The sequence below is a fragment of the Postia placenta genome, assembly GCF_002117355.1.
Source record: "Postia placenta MAD-698-R-SB12 unplaced genomic scaffold POSPLAscaffold_3, whole genome shotgun sequence".
Lineage (NCBI taxonomy): Eukaryota > Fungi > Basidiomycota > Agaricomycetes > Polyporales > Adustoporiaceae > Rhodonia > Rhodonia placenta.
The window spans coordinates 30,602-49,447 of NW_020169834.1; the positions used below are offsets into that span (position 1 = coordinate 30,602).

The window sequence follows — 18,846 nt, forward strand, 5'->3', positions numbered from 1 at the left end:
AGGAATGGATGAACGTGGGGAGAAACGCGCGCAAGGAGTGGTTCGACGAAGAGGAGGACGACGGCGTAGATTGGGAGTTGTATGGAGATGGTGAGCAGTAAGTAGTCGAATGGGACTTCGACTCTGGCAGGGGGGTAATGAAACATTTGTCTTTCCGTTCTATTCCTTGTACTACTAGCGCCCATACTGGCGCCTGTCTTAGCGCTCACCCGCAGGTTGAACATTATGTAGCTTACATAATGGGGTCCGTGCGCACTTCGTACTCGGCATCGTACCACTACATTCCTTTCTTCACTAACACGACCACATAGACACGATGGTCCGTGCGTAGTCGGTACTTGTATAAGTAGTTGTACCATTAGTCAGTCGAACCCTAAGTTCGACCTGGTTATTCATTCAGGTCTCTGCTCCTCTTCGCTTGGGGTAGTGGTCATTCTCGACTTCCTCGCTCGATCTTCAGGACGATGTACTGTCCACAAGTCCTCGCTCGTCGTCTACGAGTCAGGCATCGATATAGGAGTATAGACTGTTGTATCACAGGCTAGTAATAAAAGCCGCGGTGCCCCAAAATGGGTCGTGCACCTATTGGTGCTCGAGTCCGCGAAGGTAGCCCTGGTCGGCCATCATGTCATGGTGCCAGCTGAACCAAACTGGGCATCATGTCACATGCCATGGTGGGGGATGAACTCATGAACCAGGCTCCTAAAACCATCCGTCCAGTGAGTTCACGCTCCTACATACTAGAGCGCAACTTCATGTTTTGTACGAGTAGATAGATCACGTGTATGATTGCCTAATATATAATCTTGATCTGAGGTTAATGCGACTAGTGAGGAGGTGAACTCATCAGGACGGCTGGCCAAGATTGTGCCCGGGGCATGCCCGACAGAGCGCCTATTGAACGAGCAAGCATGTTTCAATACTATTTACCAAAGCAGACACTCAAAAAAGGTCGAAGCAGGTCTTTGGGGTCCCCTTCTCAGGGTTATACTACAATCAACTTGTATAGTCCACTGTTAGAGCAACGGGGATTCTGTCGACGAGCGCGTTTGTCCACCGGGGTAGCGATGCCCCTTTGAGAGTGTGCTGATGCGCGGGCTCACTGCCGGTACTTATCCGACATTTGCGGGCTATGCGTAGAATTCCTCAAATACCTCTAATGCGTTCATCAAATCGACCTTTCATTGACTCATCCGCGCTGCCTGATTGCAGGCCATGAGTGCTAGTTCGACAAAGCTTCTGTACTGAAGGGCCCATTTCGTTTCCAACCAAATACTAGGAGGACGCCGTCATTTAGTCTTTGCACCCTCCGAGTACAACCCAACCTTCAAGAACATCTCCGGAGTCTCACTCTCCCTGCTCATAGTCGGGTAAATAACTCCAGCCATATTCCAAGTGATCACCTTCCCGTCGACTCGAACGTGAATGTGGATACTAAGACCGACAGAACAACCTCTGCATAGATCGAATGGTCAGCCTCATTTTCCCAGGGTTTCGTAATCACTCACTCATTTCCATCTCCGAGAACTTGAAACCGCTATGACACGCACATAGTCGTGAGAAACTCAGTCATGAACCTAAGATATGTTCTTCCTCACATGCAAGCTCGTTTGCCTCCAAGGAACGTCATGCTAGGTAAGTGTGCGTCAACGTCATTCCTGACATTTATAGACGCCGTTGTGACTCACAGATGCGAATATACGCCTGGGATGGGAGCTTCAAGCACAGCGGTCGGCAAGCCGTTCAGCCATCTCTCGGGCTTCCATTCGGTCGAATCTTCTCCCCAAAGTGATTTCTTCAGGTTGCATGCCCAAGCACCAATCAGAACCTCGGTTCCTCTGGAAATAGGTATCTCCTTGATGATTGTCCCGTCGATCCCCATGATGGGCTCATGCAAGGGAAGAACAGTGTCCTTGTTGGGTCTAGAAGAGACAAGATCAACCCTTTAACATGTGTCTGTGGTAGTAATACACGTACACGCGCATCAAAGTCGTGACAGCCGGATAACTAAACAGAGGTCATGAATACATCACGTCAAGCTTTGTCAAAGGGTTGTGCGACTCACAGGCGAAGTGTTTCGCGACACACGGCGTTCAAGAGTGGAAGTTTGTTCAACTCATCATACGAGCATTTTTCATGGGCACCCGCTGCGAGTATCTCCTGGCGTAGCTTATCCTGAATATCTGGATGCTCTGAAAGGAGGTGCAAAATGCGTGCCACGGTGTTGGATGTGGTATCCGTCGCTGCTAAAACCAGTGTGCTGAACAGATACAGGAGTGAGTACCAGCGAGATGGACAGACTTAACATCGCTCTTACGACATTTGGCTGATCAACTCTTTTTCCGAAAGGCGATCGTCTTCTGATGCGAGACTGTTCGCCTTCACTGTTCCCGTTGTTAGCTGTCGCCCGTAATATTCTAGGACTTCAACATACTTAGGACACTCATGATATCTTTTCCCTTGCCGACTTGTTCGAGAACCGCTTTGTCACCATCGGCGAGCGCCTTCTTCTTGGACACGAAGATTCGCGTCGATCTTGTGCTCATAGTGTCCACAATAGACTTGACTTTCTGGACCGCCGCGTTTGGTATCAAATTGATGGCAAGCCGCCCAATGCCTGCTGGTACTGTGAAAGGTACATAGGGTAGAAGTCGCTGCAATATGTCAATATCCATTAGCCTTGGGCTATCGTCACACATGAGTACTGTCCTGAAGCGCCAATAGCAACGCTTTGAACTCACAAGAGGGCCTTCAAGGCTGCACCGTAATCGTCTTTCATATCCGAGACGAAACTGTCGAAGGAATATCCAAGCCCACTTTGCCCGATAAGCTCGAGGGCCACACGGCCAGTCCACTGTAACATGTCGATTTCCGATTGACCCTTTGTAACTTGGAGTGAGATCGCATCCCGCAGCTATGTGGATGCTGCATCAGCCATGAGCGCTGGATGATAATGGCCTCATACCCGGTGTATGACATTGTAGAACAGCGGAAGCATGTCTCTCATGTGGGCGACGGAGAAAACAGGGTTCAGGATTTTACGCTGCTTGCGGTGTTGGTCACCTTAGAAGGCGGCTTCATGAGATAAATGAAAGTCAATAACGAGCTCTTTTCTCTCACCCAAAGTCGCCAACAAACCAGGCCCAAATATGAGCATGTTCCCTCTATGCAGAACATTATGAGATGCCCTATCGACCAGGCCAGAATCACGTACAAGATGAACGACCGAGATTCTTCGAAGATGTGCTCCTCTTTGATGAGCATTGTATGCAGTGCTGCGGGGTCAGAAATGAAGACAATCGGACGCTGCAAGCACTTCAGATAGGATTCGTCACGAAGATTACGAATGGATCGTACATTGAATAAGCCTCTCAGCTTGACAACAGATCCATAGTTGAGGGCTACATCCTTTTGGAATGGCATTGCGTGACGATTGTACATTTCCCCAAGGGAGCCTGTGTGCGATGGGTTTAACAGTGAGTATACGACGAGACTGCATAAGAGCTCACCCTTGAGGAAAGAGCGCGAGGGCGGCCCCGATAGGTTCTCCAAAACATGATGTTTGCGCCTCTGGGACCGCTGCCACGCGTACCAAGCAGCGCCTCCAGCCAAAGCGAGAAATAGCAGGCTATAAAGGGAGTCCATAGTGAGGGCACAGACGAGAATCTTCCCGGTCGCAGAGCGATAGCGTTATATATATGTACGAATACGCGTATCGTCGAAACGTGACCCTCCAGGGACATTGAAGTATACAAGATTATGTGGGCCATCTTCGACGGTGAGCACTAATGACAACGTAGTAGCTGTGATAGATGCTAGAAATCTAAGCGAATGCTTCCTGAGATAAGCGGCGGCGTAGTCAGCGTCACGAAGTCGCAAACCGGGAGACATGGACGGTGATATATGCCGGCCTGTCTGGTATCTTGACCTCAACCGCTACGGCGTGGCCGGAGGAGCCCGATATTCTATCGAGGCGCGAATCACAGTGAGAATGAGGAAGTCAGCGTGAGATCCTGCGGGGATAAAGACACAATCATGAGTATGTAAAAGCATCTTTAGATCCAGTCGATGACACCTAGTTGATCCGTTCTCGCTAATCTTTGCAAACCTGCTCATTGCGTTTGACGTTGCACTCGTAGAAGACATCAGTTCCCTTTGAGCATGGCCTGGGCAATTCGCTAAACGCATATCCTGCCCGTCATTTTGCGAGCTCGAGAAATACATGAAGGCCTCAATCGCGACGTTCGCGAAGGCGTGGCGTAGCAATATCACCAGTCTCCCTTACTGACCAACAGCAGATAAAAATAACAATCAGTCAATCACCAATACTGTTTATGCAGCACCGCTTATTTTGTTTGTAGATGCACACAAACACTATCACGTATGGCAAGCCGGCCTCTCATCACGTTTGGGTTCTCAAAGATCCTGGCCCAAGCTCTCAGCGACTGCGACGACACATGTCCCCGCTTTCGGGCCAACGTTTGACCTCAAGCCCTTACCACCAAACGTGTATTCAGGTGGAAGCGTTTCAACACCGCAACAAGATCCCAGATTTCGCCTACTCGCAGAGTGACGGCTATGAGGCCTTCACCGAGTGGTACGACGTGAACGCATGTGCCGAAAGTCTACTCACCTCGTGGGCCGAGTGCGACGCTGAGGAAGCCTCGCGTTCGCCTGTGACGGACGAAGTTGGAGCCCGTTCGATTCCCCCTTAGGAAGCGGCAAGGAGGTTCTACCTACCTCGTGTTCAGGACACTGATACGGCGCGATGCGCGCGAGAGAAGTTTGCGTCCGCCTCAGATCGGGACTTGCACCCGGTCCGTCCGAGAAGTGTAGGACAATGACACCTTGTAGAGCGCACTTCGCTGGGCGTCTGAGGGCGCGGAGTCCATTGTTTGAAGCTTTTGGAGGCTCGTCCCAACTGTACATATACCTACGCTGTATGGAGTATAAACTCGGGGGATACAAAATAACGCGCGCCTCACAAAAACAGGAGTGCCGTCTCATAACACTACTGAATACAATGGCAACAGAAGCCCAACGAATAATCCGATATGGTGTAGTGGCTAACATTATCGCCTCTCACGCGATAGCCCGGGGTTCGATTCCCCGTGTCGGAATTTATTTTCAGAGCTTGGCCAATCTCGCGATCTCTCGTTTGTAATCGGTCACAAGTTGCCCTGTGACATGAATAATGTTTTTGGGAACGAGATATATTTTACTTGAAGAGATAAAATTTTGATTCCAGATAGGCGATGGTCAAAAGCCAGAGCGTGTGTATTTTCTTAACCGTGTCTCACATGTCACGCCAGCGCTGTCGATCTGCGAGTTCTAAGCCTCCACTAAGCACTTCGGCCACACCTATCCCATACGCCGCGCTGCACGCGTGAGCAGGCTGCTTTTGGCCCAGGGCGCGACCTTTTGCAAGCGTTAGCGCTCGCTCGCTCACTGCGCAGTGCGAGACGGGGGCCGTCCAGGCAGCCATTTTGCTACTAGTATGGCCAACCCCGGGGATGCGTCTATGGATGGGTTGGGGTTGCTTGACAGCACAGTATTCTTATGTGTCATTGGCCTTACCGCTGAATAGGCTGCAGAGGCGGGATATGAGCCCTACACATTCTACTCGGGCTTACGAGGGTTCTTGCCTGGAAACATGACTTATTAACCTTGTACAACTACTATTATCCATTATGCGGCTCGACACGCCTCAATCATATTTGTTTATCATGCTTTGATGTTCATTCCGAGAGACGTGCTTCAGCTCCATTTGAGTTCCATGCCTCCTCGCTGATATCTCTTGGCGTGTTGAGTGCCGGCATGGCTTTTGTGGCAAACATAGTGATCTTCAACATTTCTCAAAGGACACCCCCGCATATTGAGCCTCAGCCATAACTCATTCGCGTCACGACAACTACACAACATACAAACCTCACCAAGGTCCGAGAAATTACCAGAGTACACACCACCCCTCAGTCAAGCTCATCCAGCACGAAGCCCGAGCGCGCGTACAGCTCGTCGTCGCCAAATGAGCGCGCCATGAGTTCGTCATCGTCGAACGAACGCGGGGGGTTCACGACAGTGCCGATGCGGCCTTTCGTCCACGGTAGGCCAGGATTCATTGGGATGAAGCTGATCGGGCCGGGTCTCAGGAGCTCGCGCGCGATCACCTCGTCCTCGATCGCGCGAGCGAGCAGCTCCTGGTCTTCGCGCTTGAGGAAGGCGAGGACCTTACCTACGGCTCCGGCGACCTTGCCTGCGACGTTGCCGACCTTCTTCCAGTTGACCGCTTCGCTGCCTGCCGCGGGAGGCGCAGCCCGCGCATACAGTTCTTCGTCGAACGAGCGTGGCGGATGGGTCACGACGGTGACAATGCGGCCTTGCGGCCCGGGGTATGTCCATGTCGTGCTGACGGGGCGCATTTGGAACCCTGCGCGCGCGATGAGCTCATCCTCGATCGCGCGGGCGGGCAGCTCCTGATCCTCGCGTTTCATCCAGGATAGGAGCTTGGCCCTTGCGGTTGCGGGAGTCATCGGATGGATAGGCGTCGTGAAGTCGATGCGGCGTGTCAAGAGCTCCGCTTCCGAGGATCTGTGCGTAGAAGTTGTTGTCAGTCAGTGGTGATGACCGCTATATAGTCGAAGGACGCACGAAGCAATGGGGGCAGCCATGGACGGCGCAATAGCAGCGGCAAGGAGAAGAGCGGGGGCAGCGGTGGTGGCACGCATGACGATTGAAAAGGGAGTAAGGGTATTGATCAAAGTGTGGGTTGAGAGAGGTCGCTAAGGCGGATGTGAGTTGAAGTCGTAAAGAACGGCCGTAAGAGAAACAAACAAGGCTGTCATCTCCAAAGTTAGACCAATGTCCCATTGATGAGATTATAGACACGCACTATCCAGTACCTGTGCTTGGAAGTCTTGTGGGCTCTGCGAAAGGAAGGCTGAGAGCTGGGGTCTGTTCATGGAGCCCCGAGGCATTTATGTCGCGGACAAAGACAAAGACGCCCCCTCGGACACACGCTGTCAATGTAGAGCACCTCTCGATGCACAATAATACGGATACATCGGCGTCAGCTTTCGTTTCAGGCATTGAACACCGCTTACTGGCCGCCAAGAGCGCACAATACTCCTGGGCACGGGTATTCAGTACATCGAACCTTTGAAAGGAAAGCAGTGTGTATACCCGACGGCTGCTGTAACAGCTGGACACATTTTGATGGTCGACCAGGACGTCAAGATATGATCAGGCCCTTGTTACGTATGCGACTTATCTTGTTCGATGCGTTCGTCGAAGGTACTTGCCTTCAGTACGGGGGGTGTCGTCCTGACCGATTGAATCGGCATCTGGCCCGGCGAGTGGGCTGAATAAGCGCCGGCCTCCATGGCGTGTGGTGGTGGCGCATCAAACGATCATTCGAGGTCGCGACGAAAGTGCGGCGAGCGTCGGCACGTAACTTATCTCGAACAAAGATCGTGGGCTATTCGCCGGGGCAAGCTTGCCGTGAAACCCTCATACCGCATAGCAGGCCAGAAGGATCAAAGATCGTTCGAGGGCCGGTTTGTGCCTCGACAAAGTAGTGAAACTCCAGTCGTGGGGCAACCGATCGAGACGGGCGCTTGTACACTCATAACATACAAAACAGTCGTTTGCATGTATGTTCATATCTATAATGATAAACTCTGCGCTCCCTTAATGGTTCTCGAGCTCATGGTATCATGCCGTGGGCTTTTTAGTAGGCAGTGGCCTAAACTCTGGATGCAAATCACAGTGGTAGCCGCCGTCTCAACCCGCGGGCTGCAGAAAATACAAGATGGTGTCGGCTGCGAGGGCACTCTAATGTCAATACTTGTCCCCTTCGGGGTGACATACGAAAAAATTGGAACGATACAGAGAAGATTAGCATGGCCCCTGCACAAGGATGACACGCTTTCCCGGAGTGGTAGACCTACGGGTCTCAATATTTATTTTTATTCTGTTCGTGAGACTCAAGCTCACTGCTCAAAGTGACAGGCATGCTTCACGACGCCATGATCAGTCCCGCGCACCATGTGCCCTCGTTGACTAGATTTCATCGTCCTTACTCGCGTGAGTCCTCATACTTCGTGAAAGTCAGTCATGTCTCATTCAGCTATATCAATATCTCCGGCATAGTCTACGCTGCACAGGCTGTCGTAAGCATACAATAGTATACGTATGTCGACTTATTATTATTATTATTAAAATCCAGTTTTATATCCGCTGGAGTATGTCGACTTGTGTGTTCATTGCGACACTTGGCTTAGGGTCAATATACCGATAAGGACAGAATTCACTATCGAACAATATACCATTTCGAATACACAAGATACAAACAGAGCAAGAAATATGCCGGACCGAGTGGTAGGCAAGGGGTAATCTCATCGCACTATCACCTCCATGGCCAAGATCCACGAGTGATTATCTCATATAGCCCGTGTCGGTACATGTCACGACAGAGATGTCCGTTGGGACGTCGTAGATCAGGCTTTATACAACCCCACCTTGAGGGGCAGTTGAGGCAGATCGCTGTCCTTCCCAACGGTCGGATACCATACATTCGCGATGTTCCACTCAATCGTCTTGTCCGACAGCTCGAAGGTAAAGTTGGACAGCATGACGGACAGAACGACCTCTGTAGATTTAAATGTGAGAACGAAGCGTAATCAGTTGTAGCTCAGGGCACAACACTTACTCATCTCCATCTCCGAGAATTTGAAACCGCTGCGTTGATGGGTAATCAATATCGAGTCAGCCGAGCTTACAGGATCCACTCACATGCATGCGCGCTTGCCTCCGATGAAGGACATCCTGCGCACGCGACATTCAGCACAAGGTCGCAGTCCAATTCATTCCACGACTTACAAATTGGAGTAAACGCCGGGTATCGAAGCCTCGGTCACGGCACGAGGCAGAGGGGAGAGCCAACGCTCCGGCTTCCACTCCAGGGAGTCCTCACCCCACAGAGATTTGCTGACGTTGCAACCAAACGTGCCGATAATCAGCTCCGTACCCTTGGGAATAGGAATTTCCTTGATCATCGTCCCGTCTACGCCGCAGATCGGTTCAGACAGCGGCAGCACTGAATCCTTCCTCGGTCTGCGCCACACGTCAATGGTTGAAGGGAGGAGAATGACGCTGCACGTACGCTCGGATCAGGATCGTCACCGGGGGATACCTACAGAGGGACTCCATCTTCTGTCGCATATGGAACAAAAGCACAAGTATGGCTTACCGTCTCAGAGTCTCCCGACAGACGGCGTCCAGCAGAGGCAATTTGTTCAGCACGTCGTATGAGATGTCGCCGTTGCCTGCACCGGACTTGAGGATTTCCTCGCGCAACTTCTCCTGCATCTCTCTGTGTTCGGCTAGCAGATGCAAAATCCGACTCAACGTGTTTGAGGTGGTGTCTGTAGCGGCTAAAACCAACAGACTGATTTCACCGGTGAGAGTAGGCTACTGCAAGCTCTCGAGATCACTGACGACATCTGAGCAATCAGCTCGTCCTCTGGCAGCCTGTCTTGCTCTGACGCCGCACTGTTCGCCTTGACTAAAATTGAATCAGTGGGTTGGATAGGGACCGAATGTCCACAAACGTACTGAGGATACTCATGATGTCCTTCCCTTCGCCAACTTGGCGCAGTGTCGCTTCGTCCCCTTTCGCCAGCGCGGTCTTCTTCTCGCGGAAGATCTCTCGACAATTCTCGTCCATCGTGTCGACAATATACTTGAGGCGCTGTACGTGGGGGTTTGGAAACATGTCTACCACAAAGCGGCGGAAACGCCGCGGTCCAAGGTCTATGAGGATGTCTAGGTTCCGGCGGAGTTTTTCGACGGCGAGCAGGTTGGGGCTGATTGTCGCATCGACGAGTGTATGAACATGCAAGAAAATCACGACGCAGAGGGACACTCACTTGATCGATTTGATAGCATCGCCATATGCGTTTCTCGTCTCCGTGTTTGCCACCATAGGATCAAACGAGTATCCGAGACCCCCTTGTCCAATGAGCTCCAGCGCAGCGCGACCGGTCCATTCCAACATGTCGATCTCGTTCTTACCCGATTGCACTTCCGCACGAACTACCTCTCGAACCTACGATGCGTGCATGAGAGTTGTTCTCGAGGGCCATCATGACCATGAGCCCATACCTTGAAGATGGTGCTGTAGAATATTGGTAGCATGTGTCGCATGTGGCTGACCGAGAAGACTGGATTGAGCATCTTCCTCTGTTTACGATGATGTTCGCCTTAGTGTGCACTGTAAAGTGAGTTTCATTCCGCTATGTGAGTTACAAGAACATACCTGCAGTCGCTAGCAGGCAGTCCCCGAACAACAGCTTCATAGTTCTGTGTGTTCCATCAGATCTGTCGGCATATACTTGGGCAAGGCCGCTCACGCAAAGGATGCATCTGTCTCCTCGTACACGGTGTCCTCCTTGATGAATATCGTGTGCAATGCCTTCGGATCCGAGATATGCAACATCTTGTTCTAAGGGCATCCGATGGGTTAGTGACATGCAGCATGAATGTATCTTGGAACGTACACCGCAAAAGGCTTCGAGTCGCACAACAGGGCCGTAGTTAAGCGCTACGTCCTGCTGAAATGACTGCCCATGACGGTCAAAAAACTTCATGAAGTTGCCTGAATTACGTCAGATCCTGCATCAAATCAAGTCGAAAGGAATCACCTTTCAGCCAAGAGTTCGACGGTGGTCCAGGTATGTTGCGTATAACGCGGTAGCTACCGCGCTGGAGAAATTGTGTTCGCAGCAGCCAGGCAGCGCTGACGAAAAGCGCACAACATAGGAGGATGATGGAATCAGCCATGGTTCAGCCTTGCCACGCAATGTGCACACACGGTACACGAAGATATACGCAAGTGATCTGGAGTGCAGAATGGCCTTCTTATATACGCCGGAATTTGAGTATGCGTGTCACAATACGCGCAAATGAAATTCCTTCATACGCATCGGCACCGCTTGATTACGCTTGTGGTTCTTTCGGAAAGAACGCCTACCTAATGGGTGGTATCGCTATATCTATCTGCTGCCACCGCGATTGTTTCTCGACAAGATATTGAAGTGAGAGATGTGGTTATGACTCGGGAAGTCCATCATCGCTGAGTAGCTCCACAATGGGCCTGTCTTGAAACGTCTTAGGGGACGCGGGCCCTTCCATTAGACGGGCATAACAGGCATAACACTTTGTTTTGAGTGTTTTGTTGATTAGATCCGTGAGCTAGAAACATAATCACAAACAGTCGCGGCGTTGAGTACTCACAACTGCCATCAGACCGACAAGATCTCTGGTGCGGTGGTTTACTGTCACACGAAGCGAATCAAATTGCAATGACACATGCTACGGGGCTTAATGACCTGTTGACCATTGACAAACCGCGCCCGAGTCGCGCGGCAGTTACGTGCCTTCGCCTTACCTCAGGCTTATAAACATCCGCAAGAATCGACCGTGAAGCCCGAGAGAGGTCCTATCTTACCGTTTCGTGAACATTTGCTGCCACAAGGCATCCCTCCAAATAGAAGCGGCTTACATTGCAGACGCAAGTCATGTCGACATGGAGGTAGCTGCCAGGCTGTGGGCGCCGAACTGATTACAATAGACGCTCGGTATCTGTATAATAGTGCTACTTAGTTAGCATCGATCATTTTTTGATCACTCCGCTCTTAGTAGAGCACCCCTCGAGCAAAATAAGGACACTTAGAGGCTGTACTCCTCGCACAGGCGACACGCTACGCCCAATCAAGGAATCAGCGTCAATTTTCGGATCGCATTTCGATCCTTGAACATCAAAGTTACACAAGTCGGCGCTCCGAAACACCCGATATCCTACAGTTTAGGACATATACTTGGGCGATCACATCAAGCTACAGTTACAAAGATACTGTGCCTCCTCGGGTAGTCGGCAGACCCCCCAAGTCGGCAATTTTACTGTATCTCCCTCCATAGTACTCGATTACCTTCGTGCTTTTGTAGACATAGGTTTTCGTATGCCTTCTTTCATTTCCAGCTTGAACGAAAGCGAACGGTGCAGTAGTTCTGGAGTCCCTTCCTGAGAACCAGCTCAAGCCGTTGTCACGCTGGTGTACGCCTCGGTTGTAACAGCTTGTGTCGGAGTTTCATTTTCCGATCACGTCAGCGACATCATTGTATGCTTTGCGCTACCTGCCCATAGAATCCTTAAGCGTTGGATAAGCGGACCTTGAAATATTACACGTGATGGATTGTGACGAATGTGTTACTTTTACGTGACTGCCGACTTGGGGGGTCTGCCGACTACCCGGGGAGGCACAGTGGATGCCTTCCCGCAGGATCTGGATGGTTTGCAGATGCATACCGGACTTTGAAACAGACCCAATATGTTGGTCCGTGCCGTTTAGCAGGAGAAAGGTGCCCAGAGGCCAACTGTTACCAGTTGTTACCATCAGGTTGCCAACAAATGACAAACGGGGGCAGGAATGGATGAGGTAAGCACGGAAATGGATGAGGTAAGCAGAATGATATTGCTTGGGCCAATGGGAAATGAGCGGAGCCCGAAAACAATGTTTGCAACACTCAATCTGGTCTGGAGGGGGGGGTACCCCCCTCTAGATGCAAACATGACAATTCAGACTCTTCGGTGTCTAACTGCACGGCAATGGTCATTTTCGAGGTCAGTCAGATCAGCCACGTTGCTGTGAAGATTTAGAGGTCAATTCTATTCTGCAATCACATCCAGACCTCTGTGGGAAGGCATTCAGTATAACGATAAGGAATCATATGCAAGGTATTGGAATTAGCCCCTCATCGCTGAGTACCTCACATCAAACCCCCGATTTATCCGAGTGGTTGCATACATACATACCAATAGCTTCCAGATCCTTTGCAATGTAGGTAACATTACATTTCAACAACAGCAGCATCAACAAATTACGAGGTGTGATTACTATTCATGCAATTTTACTTTTAAAGGCAGTCAAGGCTGATCACCATCACTGTCTACAGTGGGTTATGTCACGCCAGCCACATTCCATGTGATTTCCTTGTGGAAACCCATCGTGGATGACAGATAACACTTGCATGGTCTTGGACAGTAACAAAACAGAGCAAAATGCAGGGATTGATATTTGAGAGAAAATAGTGCTATGTATGTATAGAGGATGGTGGTGGTTCAGGGGAGAAAAGAGTTGCCCAAGGGCTCTGGCACAAATGTGAAAGCAACATGTTGTCACGAGTTGGTACAGCATCTAGCCGCTTTTCAATTTTTTCCTTTTCACGGGCTCAAACCTGCAACCTCTGTACCATATGCCTGAAATGGACACATTGTCATGAGTTGACACAGCGTCTAGCCATTTTTTAATTTTTTCCTTTTTGCGGGTTCAAACCCGCGATCTCTGTACTATACGCTTGAACGGACAAGTTGTTATCTACTGTACGATTAGATTAGATGGGATGGCAGTGCACGGCACAGCTCGGGCTTCACTGACACAGCTGCTCTGACTCACCAGCCCCCAGGGCCGCGTCAGCATGCTGTGCACAGACTGGCTGTGCACGGACCAGCTGTGCACAGACCAGTGTGCACAGCCTCCCCTAAACTTCCCCTGTATATAAGCCTGCCTCTGCTGCCCTAGGGACCTCAGTTTCGACCTCTTGTCCCTAGGTCAGTAAGCTCTCCTGTACTTACTTCTTTTACTTACTGACTAATACATTCTTGTCCCTAGCCTTAGGTTTGAGCTTTGCTCACCATCGCTTCGGTGAGACCCAGTCGAACGCCCCCAGCATCCTTGGTTTGTGTTTCCCCTGTCGCTCGACCCTAAGTCGTGACATTAGGTCGAAACTCCTCACTGCTGCCAGCATTCTTTCGGAACACACACTCTCACTTCCCTTTCCCATAGGTCGGGTGGTGCGCACCCTTACTATACCTTACGATACGTAGATAGCATACGATACATCGCCAACACTCGAGAGACGAACTCTTCAGTACCTGCGCTTCAGTGAGCGGTACTTGTCCTCACGGACGCGTAGCCTTGGTTCCTGCTGCATAATAGTCAAAAGCAGTATTGGGCCCTACGTGAACTGCGAATCTCAGTGTCATCTCGGGCACCGTAGGTGTAAGCTAGTCTACAACGGCCTTTCGTAGTACGCGCTGATACGACCTACGAAACCCTAACCCCTAACCTGGGTGCGACCTAAAGGGACTAGAGAGACGGATTATAGTCTAGTGAGAGGGGAGTTAGCAGCAAGGTGTCCCGCAGTTCGAGTGAACACGAGAAACGCCCTTGGAAAAGGCTACGAACGATGGGGAAGGTACGAGGTGGCTTCGACACGTCGTCGAAGCTACTCGGAGGCTGTGGATAGTTAGCGGAGACAATCGAAGCTCGGGAGAGCTCTTCGATGTATCGTAGAGAGAAGAGACACGATTCGATAGGGGGGACTTAGCTTAGTACGCGGTTCGAGGTGCAACGCAGTTCTTCGACAATAGCCGAAGTCGAGAGGTTCGTCGAGACGGTATCAACGAGTAAACATAGTAGACGAGGTTTCGAGGTTACGCAGTGAGGAACGAAGTGACGCAGTTGAGGGTTTAGACGCAGGGCGAACTCGACTTATGAGCTCTGAACTCGAGGGGGGAACCAGATCTTGTGTTTTTGGAGAGAAGTACGACAGATTTTATACTACACAGGACACTACGACTATCGAAAGTGGCACACTGGTACAAGGGGCTTTGCATTGTTCCTCAAGAAGCTGCCTCACCGAGGGGCACATACCAAGTCCATCGGTAGAGTGACGTCATGCCGAACGCGGAGATGAAGAGCAACATATGGCCACTTCGGACCGGTAGCCGTCGTGAAGGCATGCCGCGAGGTTCGATACCTAATCGGGAAAGACCGGCTACGTCGGTGTGGCTTGGAGCGAAGCGCGCGCTTGACCGAGCGGCGTCAAGTGGCCCTATTGTTCGCCGAATGCGGAAGATGTCCCGGGATCTACGCGCGAGGCATCGGGACGACCGTGCCGAGCTTCGAGTAAGCGTCGCGCACCGTCGAAGGTGTCGAAGAGCGTCGAAGGCGAAATTGAAGTGTTGGGAGACTGAGTCGAAGTGCCAGGCGGGATGCGACTGCCGAAAAGAGGTGTATCGGGGCCCAGAGGGGCTTGGCGCCTATCAGCGCACCTCCCCTTCCTCCCCCCATCCAACGTGGCTGCTTGTCAAGGCCAAGTTCACGCATTCGACTCTCAGGACCTCGTCGACACCTACATCCCAGACGGCCCTGAGACTGTCATCTACACCTGCGAGCAGCAGCCGTGCCCCAACCGAACACCCCGATCGATCGAGCAAGATTACCCACACTACAAAGCGATCCGACGAGCGCAACATCCGCTCGGTCCTCGAAGCACCCTTGCATCTCGATCTGCCTCACGGCACTCTCGCCCTGTCTCCCCTAGCTCCCGCCTTCCCCAAACTGTCGCCGGTCCAAGTCAAGCGCGAGGAGATCTCCCTCCAGACCCTGCGCCAGAGCCTGAGCCTGAGGAAAGTACGAGTGAAGAAGGAGTCTCGGAGTCTGAGTCCGCAGATCCTGCTCGGCCTGCCTCGCCAACAGCGCTCGCCCCCGCGTCAGCAGTCACTGACGTACGTGACCCCCCCGCCGGGCTTCCTCCAGCGCCTTCACCGCCGTCGCCGCCGCGAGGCCGCTCGCGCACTCGCTCCCCTCGAAGTCCGACCAGCGGAGGGCCATCACAGCTGCCTCCGCCCCCGCGCCGTCCTCCGTCCCCCCCGGCGCCGATAATGTCTTCTCCCGCGGCCGCCCCCGACAAGGAGACTCTGAGGCTTCTCCTCCCCCTCCGATATGATGGGAAAACCGTCATTGAGTGCGACAGGTTCCTGTCGCAACTCCGTATCTACTGGTTGATCAACACATCATTGACAACCATCGAGCTCAAGGTGCAGGTTGCGTTGAGCCTGCTCGACGGTGATGCCCGCGCCTGGGCCACTCCCTATTTTGCCCAGCTCGCATTGGTACAGATGGGCGTTCAAGGGGTCACGACCCCCTTCAGGAACGAAGCGGCCTTCACTACCGCCTTCAAGGCCCGCTTCGGAAATCTCGACAACGAGGCGGCGGCACAAGTAGAGTTGGCAAAACTCTGCGCGGACAAGTCGGTCCGTGAAAAACGCACCGCTGCGGAGTTCTCCGCGCTGTTCAAGGGTCCGGCGGACCGCTCCGGGTATGGGGACCTAGAGCTACGCGACAAGTACCTGAGCGGCATCCCCTCCCGTGTGTACTGCAAGATCGAGCTCGAGACCTTCACCACGTGGCTAGAAGCTGAGAAGCGCGCCACTGAGGTCGAGCAAATCCTTGACATCAGCCGGGCCCGTCGGCCCGAGCTGAACAACTTCTTCTCGGCCCAAGGTCGAGGACGCGGAGGAGCACGTGGTGGTGCACCCCAGTCACACGCAGCTTCGGCTAGCATCAATGCAGCCGTCGGAAAAGGAAACTTCCCTGGCAGTTGTTTTGGCTGCGGGAAGCAAGGGTACCGTCGTTTCAAGTGCCCCAATTGTAAGGACAAGCCTTACACAAAACGCGCCAACACGCGGGCTACGGTTGCCTCGGGATCCACCCAGGCGGCGACAAGCGCCCCCGTCGCTTCACCCTCGGCGAGTACAAGTACTGCTTCAGCACCTTCAGAGCTGGCGGACTTGACAGCACAGGTGAAGTCGATGCACGAGGAGCTCAAGCACTATCGGGCGATGAAGGAGGAGGGTTTTTGATCCGGTCCGCGCTTCGTGCCGCACGCGTCGGGCCGCGAGTATCATCATATAACAAGTATAACATATTGTCTTCTGCAATGGTGTATGAGTTGGACCAAGGGTCCCAGCACTTTCACATTCCAGTTCGACTCCAAGGGAAAAGACGGCACAAGGACGTAATCGCTATGGTGGACAGCGGGGCCACCACGAAGTTTATCAACAAGCGATTCATCATGGTGAATAAGGTGCAGACGCGGAGGCTGAAGGAGCCCATTCCGCTCTATAATATCGATGGCACCCTGAATAAGGACGGAAGCATCTCAGAAGTAGCAGTACTACAGATGCATATAGGAGAACACGTCGAAAAGACGGTGTTCACAGTCACGGACATTGGTCCGGAAGACGTGATCGTTGGGTTGGATTGGCTACGTGAGCACAACCCCGAAATCAATTGGGAGGAAGGCTCCCTAAAGTTATCCCGATGCCCTGAAACATGCAGTGCCAGGAGGACTGGCCGGATGGAACAAGCAGCGACTGCGCGTGATACGAGGGTCAGGCCCACGGCGCGCAGGCATTCACCAAAGTACAAACGGTCAGTTATAGGCGCCTGCCGGAGTAAGGTACTCCCGGACTTCGAACCTGAAGAAGATCCGGTAGAGATTGAGTGGGACGAAGCCGACTTGATCGAGGCCTGGGAGCAAGGCATTACACTTCCTGGCGCTCCTCAGCTGTTCGTTGCAGCCGGGCATACGTACTCCCAGCTGTTCGCTGAGGAAGAGATCAAGAAGAAGGTCATTAAGACCACCGAGGAGTCGGTGCCCAAACAGTACCACGAGTTTCTGAAGGTCTTCTCGAAGGAAGCATCAGAACGGCTACCTGACAGGAAGCCGTACGATCATGCAATCAAACTCGTACCCGGCTACTCGATGTTCCACTCGAAGGTATACCCGCTATCAAACAACGAGCAGGAGGAACTAGACAAGTTCCTGAAGGAGCAGTTAGCGAAGGGCTACATACGGGAATCGAAGTCGCCCATTTCGTCCCCCTTCTTCTTCATCAAAAAGAAGGAAGGGACACTTCGACCCGTACAGGACTACCGCCGGCTGAACGCGATCACCGTCAAGAACCGCTACCTGCTGCCGCTGATCACCGAGATGGTAGACAAGCTCCGTGGTGCTACACTGTTCACCAAGTTCGATGTCCGATGGGGATATAACAACATCCGGATCAAAGCCGGTGACGAATGGAAGGCGGCCTTTGTGACTAACCGAGGGCTGTACGAGCCCCTGGTGATGTTCTTTGGCCTCACCAATTCCCCCGCAACCTTCCAGGCAATGATGAACGACATCTTCCATGATCTCATCGTCGGCGGAAAGGTCCTCGTATACCTGGATGACATACTCATCTTCTCCACCAATCCGGAGGAGCATGATAAAGTCACGCGCGAGGTCCTTCAATGCCTTCAGGATAATGATCTATTCCTGAAGCCTGAGAAGTGCGAATGGAATGTCCCCAAGGTCGACTATGTCGGCTATGTGTTCGGTGGCGATGAGGTAGCGATGGATCCCGCGAAGCTGAAAGGAATCAATGAGTGGCCGGTACCCCGGAACAAAAAAGATGTTCAGAAGTTCTGGGGGTTTTCCAACTTCTACCGCCGCTTCATTAAGGACTTCGCTAAGATCTCGCGACCACTCGACCGGCTCACAGGGAATGACCCCTGGCATTGGGGCGAGGAAGAGCAGTATGCCTTCGATGAGCTCAAGCGGCTCTTTGCGATGACTCCAGTGTTGGCGTTGTACGACCCTAACCGGGAGACACGCATTGAGGTTGACGCCTCAGGCTATGCCACTGGCGGCGTATTGATGCAGAAGCAGGACGACGGCAAATGGCATACTATCGCCTTCTGGTCTCACGCTATGGACCCCGCCCAGCGTAACTACGAGATTTACGATAAGAAGATGCTTGCGATCATCGAGGCACTAGATGATTGGCGCCATTATCTTGAGGGGTTACCCAATCAGTTCGAGATCGTAACCGATCATAAGAACCTTGAGTACTGGCGCACGTCCCAGCATCTCACGCGTCATCAAGCACGGATGGTC

The 18,846-nt window shown here is 52.2% G+C and overlaps 5 protein-coding genes and 1 non-coding gene across 6 annotated transcripts; 3 read left to right on the top strand and 3 right to left on the bottom strand.

Moving 5' to 3' along the window:
- Positions 1–1,289: 1,289 nt before the first annotated feature.
- POSPLADRAFT_1044111 (hypothetical protein) lies at positions 1,290–3,645 on the bottom strand (the record flags this gene model as incomplete). The annotated part of the gene is made up of 14 exons (XM_024478464.1): positions 1,290–1,414; positions 1,509–1,537; positions 1,599–1,631; positions 1,689–1,922; positions 1,978–2,007; positions 2,066–2,260; positions 2,318–2,384; positions 2,435–2,685; positions 2,742–2,914; positions 2,966–3,063; positions 3,121–3,164; positions 3,215–3,306; positions 3,358–3,455; positions 3,510–3,645. 14 exons carry the CDS (start codon positions 3,643–3,645, stop codon positions 1,290–1,292), a joined length of 1,605 nt encoding a protein of 534 aa, XP_024341385.1.
- Positions 3,646–4,457: 812 nt separating this feature from the next.
- POSPLADRAFT_1134608 (hypothetical protein) lies at positions 4,458–4,715 on the top strand (the record flags this gene model as incomplete). Its single annotated transcript, XM_024484500.1, has 1 exon — positions 4,458–4,715. The coding sequence occupies one exon, from the start codon at positions 4,458–4,460 to the stop codon at positions 4,713–4,715; it is 258 nt and encodes an 85-aa protein (XP_024341386.1).
- Positions 4,716–5,048: 333 nt separating this feature from the next.
- On the top strand, positions 5,049–5,120 carry POSPLADRAFT_t33. Its single transcript has one exon. It is a non-coding gene; the product is annotated as a tRNA-Glu (tRNA).
- Positions 5,121–5,969: 849 nt separating this feature from the next.
- On the bottom strand, positions 5,970–6,725 carry POSPLADRAFT_1031668 (hypothetical protein; the record flags this gene model as incomplete). The annotated part of the gene is made up of 2 exons (XM_024476806.1): positions 5,970–6,588; positions 6,649–6,725. The coding sequence occupies 2 exons, from the start codon at positions 6,723–6,725 to the stop codon at positions 5,970–5,972; spliced, it is 696 nt and encodes a 231-aa protein (XP_024341387.1).
- Positions 6,726–8,495: 1,770 nt separating this feature from the next.
- POSPLADRAFT_1133962 (hypothetical protein) lies at positions 8,496–10,839 on the bottom strand (the record flags this gene model as incomplete). The annotated part of the gene is made up of 14 exons (XM_024484418.1): positions 8,496–8,647; positions 8,708–8,736; positions 8,791–8,823; positions 8,878–9,111; positions 9,161–9,190; positions 9,248–9,445; positions 9,496–9,562; positions 9,613–9,863; positions 9,927–10,105; positions 10,162–10,259; positions 10,316–10,377; positions 10,410–10,501; positions 10,557–10,654; positions 10,701–10,839. The coding sequence occupies 14 exons, from the start codon at positions 10,837–10,839 to the stop codon at positions 8,496–8,498; spliced, it is 1,662 nt and encodes a 553-aa protein (XP_024341388.1).
- Positions 10,840–13,938: 3,099 nt separating this feature from the next.
- Positions 13,939–15,593, top strand: POSPLADRAFT_1114390 (hypothetical protein; the record flags this gene model as incomplete). Its single annotated transcript, XM_024483432.1, has 2 exons — positions 13,939–13,986; positions 15,150–15,593. Coding segments are annotated over 2 exons (492 nt in total), but the record flags the coding sequence as incomplete, so codon positions are not given.
- Between the last annotated feature and the right edge of the window lie 3,253 nt (positions 15,594–18,846).